At 47.4% G+C, this 11,575-nt stretch overlaps 6 protein-coding genes across 6 annotated transcripts; 2 read left to right on the top strand and 4 right to left on the bottom strand.

The window, feature by feature from the left end:
• Window positions 1-372: 372 nt before the first annotated feature.
• On the bottom strand, window positions 373-1,395 carry V1513DRAFT_439014 (uncharacterized protein). The gene has a single exon (XM_066897143.1). It carries the CDS (start codon window positions 1,119-1,121, stop codon window positions 729-731), a length of 393 nt encoding a protein of 130 aa, XP_066755334.1. The 5' UTR covers window positions 1,122-1,395; the 3' UTR covers window positions 373-728.
• A 696-nt stretch (window positions 1,396-2,091) lies between these two features.
• V1513DRAFT_423499 (uncharacterized protein) lies at window positions 2,092-2,517 on the bottom strand (the record flags this gene model as incomplete). The annotated part of the gene is made up of 1 exon (XM_066896039.1): window positions 2,092-2,517. One exon carries the CDS (start codon window positions 2,515-2,517, stop codon window positions 2,092-2,094), a length of 426 nt encoding a protein of 141 aa, XP_066755333.1.
• A 22-nt stretch (window positions 2,518-2,539) lies between these two features.
• On the top strand, window positions 2,540-3,335 carry V1513DRAFT_423498 (uncharacterized protein; the record flags this gene model as incomplete). Its single annotated transcript, XM_066896038.1, has 2 exons — window positions 2,540-2,803; window positions 2,964-3,335. The coding sequence occupies 2 exons, from the start codon at window positions 2,540-2,542 to the stop codon at window positions 3,333-3,335; spliced, it is 636 nt and encodes a 211-aa protein (XP_066755332.1).
• A 710-nt stretch (window positions 3,336-4,045) lies between these two features.
• V1513DRAFT_251464 (major facilitator superfamily domain-containing protein) lies at window positions 4,046-6,045 on the bottom strand. The gene is made up of 3 exons (XM_066894480.1): window positions 5,580-6,045; window positions 5,475-5,513; window positions 4,046-5,417 (listed from the first exon to the last, which is right to left on the bottom strand). Exons 1-3 carry the CDS (start codon window positions 5,943-5,945, stop codon window positions 4,146-4,148), a joined length of 1,677 nt encoding a protein of 558 aa, XP_066755331.1. The 5' UTR covers window positions 5,946-6,045; the 3' UTR covers window positions 4,046-4,145.
• A 719-nt stretch (window positions 6,046-6,764) lies between these two features.
• On the bottom strand, window positions 6,765-8,636 carry V1513DRAFT_456995 (Cupredoxin; the record flags this gene model as incomplete). Its single annotated transcript, XM_066899605.1, has 2 exons — window positions 6,765-6,877; window positions 6,935-8,636. The coding sequence occupies 2 exons, from the start codon at window positions 8,634-8,636 to the stop codon at window positions 6,765-6,767; spliced, it is 1,815 nt and encodes a 604-aa protein (XP_066755330.1).
• Window positions 8,637-10,140: 1,504 nt separating this feature from the next.
• Window positions 10,141-11,565, top strand: V1513DRAFT_374999 (phosphoesterase family-domain-containing protein; the record flags this gene model as incomplete). The annotated part of the gene is made up of 3 exons (XM_066894879.1): window positions 10,141-10,365; window positions 10,416-10,517; window positions 10,570-11,565. The coding sequence occupies 3 exons, from the start codon at window positions 10,141-10,143 to the stop codon at window positions 11,563-11,565; spliced, it is 1,323 nt and encodes a 440-aa protein (XP_066755329.1).
• Window positions 11,566-11,575: the final 10 nt, after the last annotated feature.

Below are 11,575 nucleotides of genomic sequence, written 5' to 3'. Positions count from 1 at the left end.
GAACCCTCAACTATCTGACATTCGATATTTTAAGTTCTTTGTTTTCTCTGTTTTTAGTAGCAACAGATATAATAAAGGACGTACACATTTCCTCCAAGCGTTTCTCTACCAAGGCCAGGCTAGCTTCAGACTTGCTGACCGTGGTAGACCCCTCCTGACCGATAGCATACGGTCACGGTCACCGCACTATCATCTACAGAGCTGGCGTACATCAGTGCTAGTAAAATTATTGCATACAGTTAGCATTTCATTTTATAGATAGCAGAGCGCTATCCCAAGTTTTGTTGTACAAGTTTGTTTTTCTTGCAATCGAGACATCGATATATAAAAAACTAACTACTCTGCTACTCAATAAATAGACTTTGCAAATTGCGAATATTGCGAATATTCGCAGGTTATCTAAATTCGCTGCGAATAATATTCGCAGATTTTATTCGCAACCCAAAATTTTGCGAATATTCGCATCGTAACAGCCCTACTCGCCATTGGGGGATATTGCCCTACGTGAGTGTTCCGCCAGTTTTCGCTACCATCGGTATTTGCGACGCTAATGACAGCATCGTCAAAGAACCCTGTACCGATCGATGTCGGACACATGCTTTGACTGCACCTGTACTTTTCATAGCAGGCGCAATTCTGTCGATGTGTTCGTATGTCCGAAGGTTGAGCAAACGATTGCTGCGGCTGCGGCTTTTGTTCCGGCGGATACAGCTTATGGAGAAGCACTCTTAATTGTTCGATGAGGAAAGAGGCAGCGGCTTTATCCTCAAGTTCCTGTTCAAGAGTTCGCACTTGAATCGAGGGTCCAAAATCATTGCAATATAGTAAACATCGATTTCGTCAACGAATCCGAAGTACTTTTCGTATGACTGGCGAAGGGAAAGATGGCTGTCAGCATCGCCGCTTGCGAGAACTTGGGACGCAGATTCGTCAGGGGATATAATGTCATCCGAAAACGCTGTACTTGTGTGACTCACTTCGAGGCGGCGACGAGAACGCGATCGTGGGCCTTCGTCAGAGTCGCCTTCACTATCTGTCCCGGTATTCAGCGCATGATAATCAAGACGCTTCGCTCTAGGTGGGCGCTGTTGTGTATTCTGAGATTGAGAACTGTAGTCCATATTATTTTGGAACGACAATGACCCGATAGCTTTTCTTGTCACTGTCAAGATGCGGTCTAGAGAGAATGCCCGAGAGAATCGAGGAGACCAGAGACAAGGAGTGATACAATAACTGGAGAAGAAGATCTTGATCCGTATGAATTTGTCGCCTTTTTCGCCGTCTTAAATATTACGGGCTTCTCATTCACTACGCTCTAGAAGGAAATAATTCTACATCGCTCAAATCCTGGAAATTGGAGGAATTATTACTTATTCTAGCTTATGTCCAAGCAGTCAGGATTTGGATCCAATCTATGGCCAAAACCCCGCAAAAACGGAACGTAAGGGAATCCCTATGGGATCCAGTTTGGGACCGCGGCGACAGGTAAGGTGGAGCGAATATTAGTATCAATCAGCCACCGATATCATATCGCAGGATCCGGTTGCGGCTCAGAAGCTGCGCCACGCAGCCTAGGAATGCTAGACTACTAGTGTTAACCCTAACCCTACCGGCCATATTTTTCGATTTTTTTTGAATTTGCAAACCTTAATTTTACTTACACCCGAGCTTACCGGCAGCGTCCATAAAAAAGCGCATTTCTCCATACGGTGCAAAACTAAAAGAAACGATGAAATCTCTTTTAAACAAAGTAATATAATCTCATGTAACTGCTGTGAATAATAGGTACCCATTTCTTAATCGTACATGTAATACAACAGGTTTCTCTAATCGACATCGATTTCTAATCTCTCTGGTAGTCTGCGATGTGACCTGTATTTCTTGACCGCAAACGTAGCAGCCTTATTGTCAAGGTCCCGCGTGTAGGCATCGATATATCGCCAGGCCATGCGAGCAAAGTGGCGGACACGCTGGACTGGGATCTCTGACAAAATCCGCGTATGAATAATCGCACTCCGCTCGTGCCTGCCTTTTGGCATTTCCCCAGACCCGTTCAATAAAGTTACACTCGCAATGAAACTTTGGGTACATTTAAAACAAATGCCCGCGTGATCGGACAGCAATCTCGAGCCGTGACTGTTGCGAGCAAAAATCTGGCTGCTGTGATAACAAGTGAGCAGCGCAGCATTTCGTCGGCTCACACGGGTTGATTTCGGCTGCCTTCTTTTTACAAAGGCGCGGGAGATCGTCCCTTGAGAGATGTCTCTCTTGAAGGATTGTTCGCATGCCTTTCTGCCATCCATACTTAGCATGTCCCTCTGGGTAGGATATATCTTGAATAAAACGCCGACCGTCTAGCTCAAAGTATCCTGGCTTGATTGTCTCCTTCGACATTTTGTCTTTTAGAGTAAGCTTTCTGACAACCAGCGCATCAGGAGGAAGCGCCTGGTGATTGCTGCTCTGATCGAAGCAAAACAAGCCTATGCACTCTGGGTGTAATTTTTCGAAGATTTCCATGGCCTTTCCAAGCTGTTGTACGATGTTATCGGATATCCAGAAGCCGTCACGGTTCTTCCCACCAGCAAATTTTTGCACTCAGCGGTGCCTGCGTGGCCTACAGCAGGGTGGTATGTTGGATAGCCAGTGCCCTAATGTGGAGCTACACCGACAAGTGCGAGATAGCGACCGACACCTTATTAGCAGCAAGCGCCTGATGCAGCCGCTCAAGCAGCAGCGGGATGAAGACCTAGATCACAATTGCACGCCATTTGGCGCTTGCGGTGCATATAACGCTCCATTTAAGGTCAGTCACTTGCGTTTCATATGGCTACACGGTGCTGGGCAAAGGAACAACATCCGGCTTGTGGAACGAAGTCTCGCGCGAAGTGGATGTGTACCATATCCTTCAAAGGGCTCAGGGATCTGCAGTCCCAGTGTTCCTTGGAGCGATTGACCTCAAACAGATCTACTTTCACGATGCGGGCGATATCCGACACATGCTGCTCATGGCTTGGGGTGGTAAGGATACAATTGAGCTTGAGCACTCCCAGGAACTGTTCCATGAGATCGCGAGATCCAAGAGGGAAATCCGCGCCTTGGGGGTGGTGCATGGAGACTTTCGCTACCCGAACGTTTTATGGAATGAGGAACTAGGACGACCTCGTTCCAAGCTGGCTCCTCGACTGATGGAAAAGCGCAAGTCATTAAAGCAGTCATTGTGCGAGACACAGATTTCGGAGACAAAAGACTTCATGCTGCGGAACAGTAGGCTGTCTGTCGTAAATGGCCATCTCACTAAAACACGCTCTAGAGTGAACCCTGCTTGTATACATTAGGCACTAAACGTGCATTAGAAGTGCCGTAGGGTCGTGTGCGGCACGCAGAGTCTCATTCACCAAGTGGTTCTGTCAGAACACACTGGCCTTTAATTGGCCGTTGCGGGGGTTTGCCACTTGATTTGTTCAGCTACTCGCCGTCCAAGCCTTCAGAGATATATAGATACTGATTTAGCATTACAGAGTACGGACGGGCAGGAAGCTCTGGTAGGTAGGCCGAGGCAGAATACACTCTGAACATTATCCTTGCATTTTATTGCCCTGCTTGCGAGTTTGAGGGTTTCAGGGTTTCAGGGGTTGCGAATATTTATGCGAATAACGGTCGGCCTTTTGGCACCGTAGCCAGGCTCGGTCCGGAATAGCCGTAAGCCATTGTGAATTATTCCCACACAGTATGTCACATATTACAACGACAATTGTCAATTATCAATTCCAAGCGGGACAAGAAAAGCGAACTATTTATTTAGCCAGACCGGAGCCTGGCGTCGGACCTCAAGTTGTAAATGATTCACAGTTTAGATATGAAAACCAATCTATCTTGAATGTGTCACTGAATGCATACCAATACCATTTACAAATATTCTACACGACCACAAGCCAAATATCATGATAACATAAACCAAAAAGTATATTAAAATGAAGCAAAACCCTCGCATTTTTGATGCATCATCTATAGTACCGTAGACCCAGTTACCATTGTATGATTTCTACCTGAAATGATTCATCTGCCATCTATATCCAAAATTTTTCGCAAAAAAAAAAAACAAAAAAATCCATTTTGCACGTCACGCATTGCATACTTACTGCGACTCATCTCCTGTTGATAGTCGTATGCAGAGTGTGCTCCTTCAGGAGCGAGCACGAAATGATATTCAAAAACCCAAGCACAGCCGCAAAAATAAACACACCCCGGCATGCATCCAAATAAGACGATACAACCAACGGCTTGTACTCCTCTGGCAAAAACTCAATTTCCTCAACAGAACTTAGTACGCGATTAATAATATCGGCCGACCCAGCTCCCGTGATTCGCGTGAATAGTCTTGACGCGAGGACATTTTGGAAAATAGCGGAGGCCACGGAGACACCGATAGTGGAGCCGGTTGCGCGGAAGCCATATTGAATTGACGTCGTGACCGCCTGGAATTCGTGCGGCACGGATGCGATCAGAGCGATAAGAGTCGACGTGAGAAGCGAGCCGAAGCCGATACCTGGCACAAGCAAGTAGAAGACCTGGACTGGCGAGGCAGTGTTGGGACCGTATGTGCAAACCAGAAGACAGCCGAGGAAGAGGACTGATGCGTTGAAGATCATGATACGATAGTACTTGCCTGTGGCTCGCATGTATGAACCAGTGGAGATTGCGCCAATGCCGGTCCCGATGAAGTTAGAGATAATGTTTGTACCCGCCGCAGTTGCCGAAATACCACGGACGGCAATGAGATAAACTGGAACATAGAACAGGTGCGAGTAATTGATCATAAAAATAAACGAGCTCGAAAGGGCTGATCCAAAGATCGTACGGTCCTTAAGGAAGGTGATTGGGAGAACTGGCTCGTCTGCGACCTTAGTCTCGATATGAACGAATGCCGCGAGGAATGCAAACGACAGCGGAAACAGAACGAAAATAATCGGATGCGACCATGGGAGATAAATTCCACCCATCGATAGCGCGAGGAGAAACAACGCGAGAGCAGTAACTAAAGTGAACGATCCCGCGAAATCAATTCGTTTCAGTCGGCCTGATTCAATCTCATCGGCTGGCTTGGACTTTAAGTTGATCTGAATAGCAATTGCCGAAATAACAACAAATGGCACTTGAATAAAAAATGCCCATCGCCAGCCAATCGCATCGGTGATCAACCCGCCAAACACGCCGCCAATTGCCGCGCCAGAGTTGTACAACACGCTGCCGATACCGTGGAGCAGACTTCGTTGACGGAGAGGCACAAGGTCACTGAGGGTGATGACTGAGAGTGAGTTCAGTCCACCGCCTCCGATACCAGCAATAACACGGGCAAACACGAGGAACCATAATGATGGAGCGATTCCGCAAAGGACACACCCAATCGCGAACGCACTCTATAATTGCTGTTAGAATGTCGAATGCAACTGGTTGAAAATATCGCGTATACGCACGTTGCTGAACAGAAGAAGCGCCTTTCTTCCGTAGATATCCTATAATTCGCGGTTAACAGAGACAATCGACATTACGACAATATCTGTAGCAAACCAAAGACATACCGACACTTTTCCGTACAACGGCTGGAAAGCAGCGAGCGCAATCAAATATGACGTCGCAATCCATGAACCCGATCGAAACTCGTGAAATTCCGACGTGATGTGCGATACCAGCGTAACGATAACTGTACCGTCCAATGCGCAAAGAAAAACACCAATGTAAAGCGAACAAAACAGCGTAACAAGTGCTCGAGTACTTAACTCGTTGACTTCCTGTTCAGCGATTTGGTCGGAAACATTGTGTCCGTTGCCGACGTCACCGTCGTCGCCGTTGATTATCGCTTCCTCCTCCCGCTCGTCAAAGTCACCGAGTAATCGAGCTGACTCCTGGTCGATAAGCGAGTCCCTCCGTTCTCGTAGAGTCGCCATCTCAGGTTTATAGTTATTCGCCAAAAAAAGTCGAAAACCTAACCAAGAAATCCTTCGCAAAGAATCAATTAAATAGATATCAGCACGGCGCCACAGGAAGAAAATACTTGGTTACTGCCTCCAAGATCAAGTCTCACACTAGCAAGTTTTTTCTCACTGGATGAGAAGCAGTCAAGATGGCTGTAGCGCTTGCCGTCTTCTCATGGACCCACAGCTTGCGTGAGGCGCGGGTCGCACGAGATCCCGGGTCGTGTTGGTGGCCACCAAATTCGATAAACGCTAATTGCCAAAGGAAACTTTATTAACTTTTCATCATCCTGCGAGTCATTTATTTCGACTTTCTCTGGATCAGGCGAATCCTCGCCTTTAATTTCGGCGTTCATTGTTTGCGAATTATTATTCATTGATGATTGCTGGCGCGAGAACACATTTCTGGTCGTCCAGAAATGTTCCCCTGTCGGCGGTTGGTTAAATTTGATAACCACCGTCTTAATTAAGCCCTAACCCTATGTATTTACCCACAATGATGCCAGTTACGAACTCTCGATCCACCGCTTTGAAGAAACGGAAGTCCCTATGGCATATGATGCACACCGTGTCGCACTACATGTTAACCACGAGTGCAATCTATGATGGTAAATGTTATTGGCTTCATATTGATCTCCAAACGTTATGAAATATTTGATCGTCATGCTACTAAAGAACATACAAATCTATCAAACCATTGCCCATGAAAGTCTCTATATGTCACAAAAAAAGTCCATATTTCCATTTTACAAACCAAAGGAAACCCTAACCAAATCTCAACTTTTGTTCTTATTACGCCGCACATAATTGCGCCCAAGCAGCTGGTGGTTCAAATTGTGCCATCTTCTTCGATTGGACTTCAAAGTGCATGAGCAAACCGGCTTCCAGATGCCATGTAATGTGGCCTAATATCAACATTAGCCTCAAGAGATCAGCAATACCACGCAATCTATATAACGTACAATGCAGTGGCCAGAGACCTGGATTGTCAGCGACAAATCGAAGCAATGCCCAGCCATAGGCCGGGACAGAGACAGTATCCCGTCGCATCGGATTGGTCGTGTTAAGATTTCCGTACTGATTGTAAGGGAATGACCCAGCTCCAACACCCATAACCCAAAACTTATATCCGTGAAGATGGAAAGGATGGGATCCGTCGTCCAGATTATTAATCAAGATATCGACGACCTCATAGTCAGGGACATTGATAACGTATTGGTTTTGATTACCACCAAAGACACCCAGAGAGAGAGGGCCAGTTGTGTTAAGCAATTCCGTACGATTATTATCTACAACGGCTGAGGATAAACCAGGCGCGAGCATTTCGTAGGCCTGGTTAAGTACGGAAGTACCAGATGCGGGCTTCCAAGACGTTCCATTGATATAACCGAGATCAATCGCGTAATCCCCAATCTGGAAGCTAGAGTCGATGCGGTAGAAAACTGTTGCGGCCGGAGCCTGGATGTGAATCATAGGTTCAATTGAAGTATTGTTGAGATCAAGGCAGAGTATGTTCGCAGCGACATCGTCCCAAGAGTCGGTTTCAGCCGTCATGCTGTTAGAGTACGGCAGCGCGGCACTATCGGCATTGTCGGTATAAGCAAGCACGCCTGTGATTCCGGTATCGACGAGCACAGGATTTGAGGTAGCAAAGCAGTATTGGTCCAACTCGGCTCTGACCCAGAAGTTGTCTGTGCTGGTAATATTGGTTGTGATCAAAACCGAGTAGCGTTGAGCAACGGCAACCGCAAGCTTGTGCAGAGTGGTCGGCTGAATTAAAACGCCATCACCTTCGACCAGTGTAAGCGGATGCTCATCTATAGAAAAGTTGATTTCCGCGAACGCTCCGGTATTGATAACTCGCAACCGATACGTTTTGTCTTGTTCAAAGTTAAAGATGGTGCGATTGGCGTCTTGCTGATAGCATGAGGCGCCAGGGGTCAGCGAGCAGTTAAAGAAAGCTGCACCGTTAATCAAACCATTGTCGGGAACAGGCTCAGTGTTTTCATTTCCGGGAGCCAAATAGTCTGCGAGATAGCCCTCGGCGAGGCCATGATACCAATCTGAGATAAGAACAACCTGATCGTAATCGTACATGGCACCGATCAAGCTGTCTTCTTCCTGCGAATGGATAATAAGTGGGCCAATAACGCCATCCATGTACTGTGTACTGTAGTGTGAGTGGTACCAGTATGTGCCATACTGGTCAGGGACCGTGAAATTGTAGGTGAACGAGCCGCCGGGAGGAATTCCACACTGACTAATCTGGTACGTACCGTCCATAAAGTTGGTGCCGTTTTGGAAAAGACCGTGGAAATGCATCGTGGTCATGTTGACACCGTTGTTTTGCACGTTGACAATCAGTCGGTCGCCCATGTTGACCTCGATCAAAGGACCGGGGAATTGACCGTTGATGACTGTCATGGTTCTGTTGTACCCATCGGGCCAGCCGGCGACCTCACTGATTGTGAGATTGTAGACACGAGTTGTCGCGGTCGCTGACGAATTCCAACTTTTACTGATACGGTAAGCGGTTGACGTGTCCAGCTTCCAGTCTGGCAAAGTGAAGGTGGAAGTCGAATTCGAGCCAAGCCCGGGCGACGAAGGCGATGATGATGAAGATGGAGTTGCTGAGTTCTGGTATTTGCGAAGACCAATACCCATGCCCAATGCAATCGCAGCAACAACCAAGATACCGACACCCAACATAATCCAGTCCAGAAGACGACGACGGGCAGTCTTCTGGCCCTGCGGTGTTTCTGCCAACTTCTCGTAGGCTTGTTCATCGTTTGGGGACGACATGACGGCAACACTGAATCAGGCTGACCAGCCGAATGATGGATGAGACTCTGTGAAAGAGTAAAACAAACCGACGCGCAGAATTAAAGCTGAATAACGAGAAATTTTTGATGTATTCTAGGGTCTCGACTGCCCTGAATGCATCCTTAGGATGACTGCGACGGAACAAGTTCCGGCGAGCGGTATCAGATTTCGGCGCGCCGTTTAATCAAACAACTTGATTCGCCAGCCACAGGCAAACTATTAAATGCAAGCGGGAGATGAAGTTGATGCCCTTCATATTGAGAATTCATGATAGCTCCGGCGGCCCGGAGATAAACTGGAGGCACACGGGTTCGCAACATCGAGTATGACTGGAGGTACCATTTTGTCAGAATAGAATAAGTGGAGCCCCTTCTTAGCCCAAGGCTAAGGCTAGCCTTAGTGCAAATTTCATAGCTTAACAATAATAAATATGCCATTTAGAGAAACAGTGAATTAGATACTCGCGGTAATAGCACGTGGAGCATTTGCTTGATGCACGTGCGGCGACATTCTAAGGCAGTTGGTTGAGTTAAATTGCGTCATTAGCCAGCCGCCGCATTTCTCCGACGATTTCTTCCCTTTCCCCCCCCCCCCCCCCCCTGCCTAGTTTTTGCTTAGCTGCCAAGGAGCAGGTTCAGTCCTTCAACTTACCTAAACGGAAATCAACATAACAGTAATTGCACCGTCCGATTTCCCTATACGCTGATTGGCCAGTGGCTCCTGTGTCTGCTTTCACGCCGTGTCCGTCTGATTCACGATTCGCCTGCAAGTCATCACTACAATCAATACACGGCCACTGCTATCTCCGTGATATCCGCAATCGAAGTACAACCAAAGACTAGTTCCAATTAGTTTGAACAAAAAAGTTTTTGTCAGCGATCGTGGTTACATTACCATTTACGCATTTGACAAGCATGTGATATCTTTCCTTTTGGGCAGTACGCTAGAAAGAGATCAATGAATCCTGGCGGATTCTGCGTTCAGTAACCGTAATAATTGTGGATTATTGGTTGTTTAATTGCGACAATTGGCTTTCTCGAACCGGCGGCGGTAGTAAAGATTGATAGAGTAACTAACTCGATGCAATCCTGAACTGAAAATAGGCTGGAGAGTTCTCCGAGTAAGATACCGGCATAGGCCCCACGCCCCCTCCTCTTCCTCTCTTCGCAGACGGAGCAAGGGCCATCACATTGTCTGACCTGACAGACAGGCAATCCGCTCCCACTGACGTGGAGCAATAATATATATCCAGATCCGTTGCGCCCTGTCCCTTCCTGTCAACTTCTACCTTACTCAGTCCAGAAGATCAATCGTCAGTCTCGCCTTAGGTAGTCCATATCTGACAATGCATTTCTTAAAGAAGTATGGCTTGGCTTTGACGGCCTTGACGCCCGCACTCGTCAGCGCTCAGTCTTCGTCCTCCGCAGACTTGACTCCTATCTTCTCTACAATAAGACCATCTCTTACTGCGATTGAAGCTGCCGCTGCTACCGCTGTCCCTGAGGAATATACCTCCACGGTCTCCGGCAAGGTTTTCGACCGATTCGTCATCGTTTGGCTCGAAAACACTGTATGTCTTTTGCAAATGATTGTTTCGTTAAAGATGCTGATTTCGTCTAGGACTACGACGCCGCTTATGGCCAGGCTGATCTCGCTTACCTTGCTGAGTCTGGTCTTCTCCTCACCAACTACTTCGCCATCACTCATCCTTCCGAGCCTAACGTATGTTCTATTTATTTCATATAAGCGAATATGTCTAACAAAAGTTGTATAGTACGTCGCTGCTGTCGGTGGTGACTACTTCGGTATTGACAGCGATGATTTCTTCCAAATCCCGTCAAATGTTTCCACTATTGTCGACCTTTTGGACACGAAGGGAATCTCCTGGGCAGAGTATCAGGAGGACTTGCCATACGCCGGTTTCCAGGGCTTTAACTTCTCCAACCAGGTGACCTACAAGAACGATTATGTCCGCAAGCACAACCCTCTTATTATCTATGACTCTATTGTCAACAATGCTTCTCGCGTTGACAACATCAAGAACTTTACCAGCTTTTATGACGACCTGAACAACAAGCAGCTTCCGCAGTGGATGTTCATCACCCCCAATATGACAAACGATGGCCATGACACTACTGTTGATTATTGTGGTAACTGGGCCCGAAATTTCCTTCAGCCTCTGATGAACAACACCTACTTCTGGGATAACACCTTGGTTCTCCTTACCTTCGACGAGAACGAGACCGACGGCACCCAAAACCGTGTCTGGGCTTTACTTACTGGCGGCGCCCTGCCTAAGAGTTTGAAAGGCAAGACTGATGCCACCTTCTACTCTCACTACTCCGAGATTGCCACCGTGGAGGCTAACTGGGACCTTGAGAATCTTGGCCGTGGTGATGCTTCGGCTAATGTCTTCGCCTTTGTTGCCAATGACACCGGCTTGTCGATCCAGTCTGTCGACGTCTCAACTATTTCTAACAACCAGTCCGCTCCTGGCTACTTTAACGACTACGAGATCCCCATTCCTCCCCCTAACGTGAATGCTGTCAACGCCAATGGCAAGGGAGTGCTCCCCGCAATTTCGTCTGTCTGGGCTAGCGCTTATTCTTCCTTCACGGCTACGTCTGCTTCTTCCTCCGCGACTGCAACTAGTGCTGCTTCTTCTACTTCCGCCGCCGCCACTTCCACTACTTCATCATCCGCTGCCGACAAGCTCGCACCGGCTTCTGGTCTCCTTGGCCTTATCGTCGCTGCTGTTGCGTTGATGTAAACTAATGATG

Source organism: Lipomyces chichibuensis (genome assembly GCF_038497645.1).
Source record: "Lipomyces chichibuensis strain CBS 12929 unplaced genomic scaffold V1513scaffold_5, whole genome shotgun sequence".
NCBI classification, from domain to species: Eukaryota; Fungi; Ascomycota; class Lipomycetes; order Lipomycetales; family Lipomycetaceae; genus Lipomyces; species Lipomyces chichibuensis.
This window is presented reverse-complemented; position numbering and strand designations above follow the sequence as displayed.

What these genes read in the sequence shown, in the direction of transcription:
- V1513DRAFT_439014 (XM_066897143.1), bottom strand. Translation starts at nt 1,121, where the DNA reads ATGGACTACAGTTCTCAATCTCAGAATACACAACAGCGCCCACCTAGA.
- V1513DRAFT_251464 (XM_066894480.1), bottom strand. Translation starts at nt 5,945, where the DNA reads ATGGCGACTCTACGAGAACGGAGGGACTCGCTTATCGACCAGGAGTCA. An exon ending in CGTTGTACGGAAAAGTGTCG is followed by an intron (nt 5,514 to 5,579) that starts GTATGTCTTTGG and finishes CGCGAATTATAG; the next exon opens with GATATCTACGGAAGAAAGGC. An exon ending in CGCTTCTTCTGTTCAGCAAC is followed by an intron (nt 5,418 to 5,474) that starts GTGCGTATACGC and finishes CAGCAATTATAG; the next exon opens with AGTGCGTTCGCGATTGGGTG.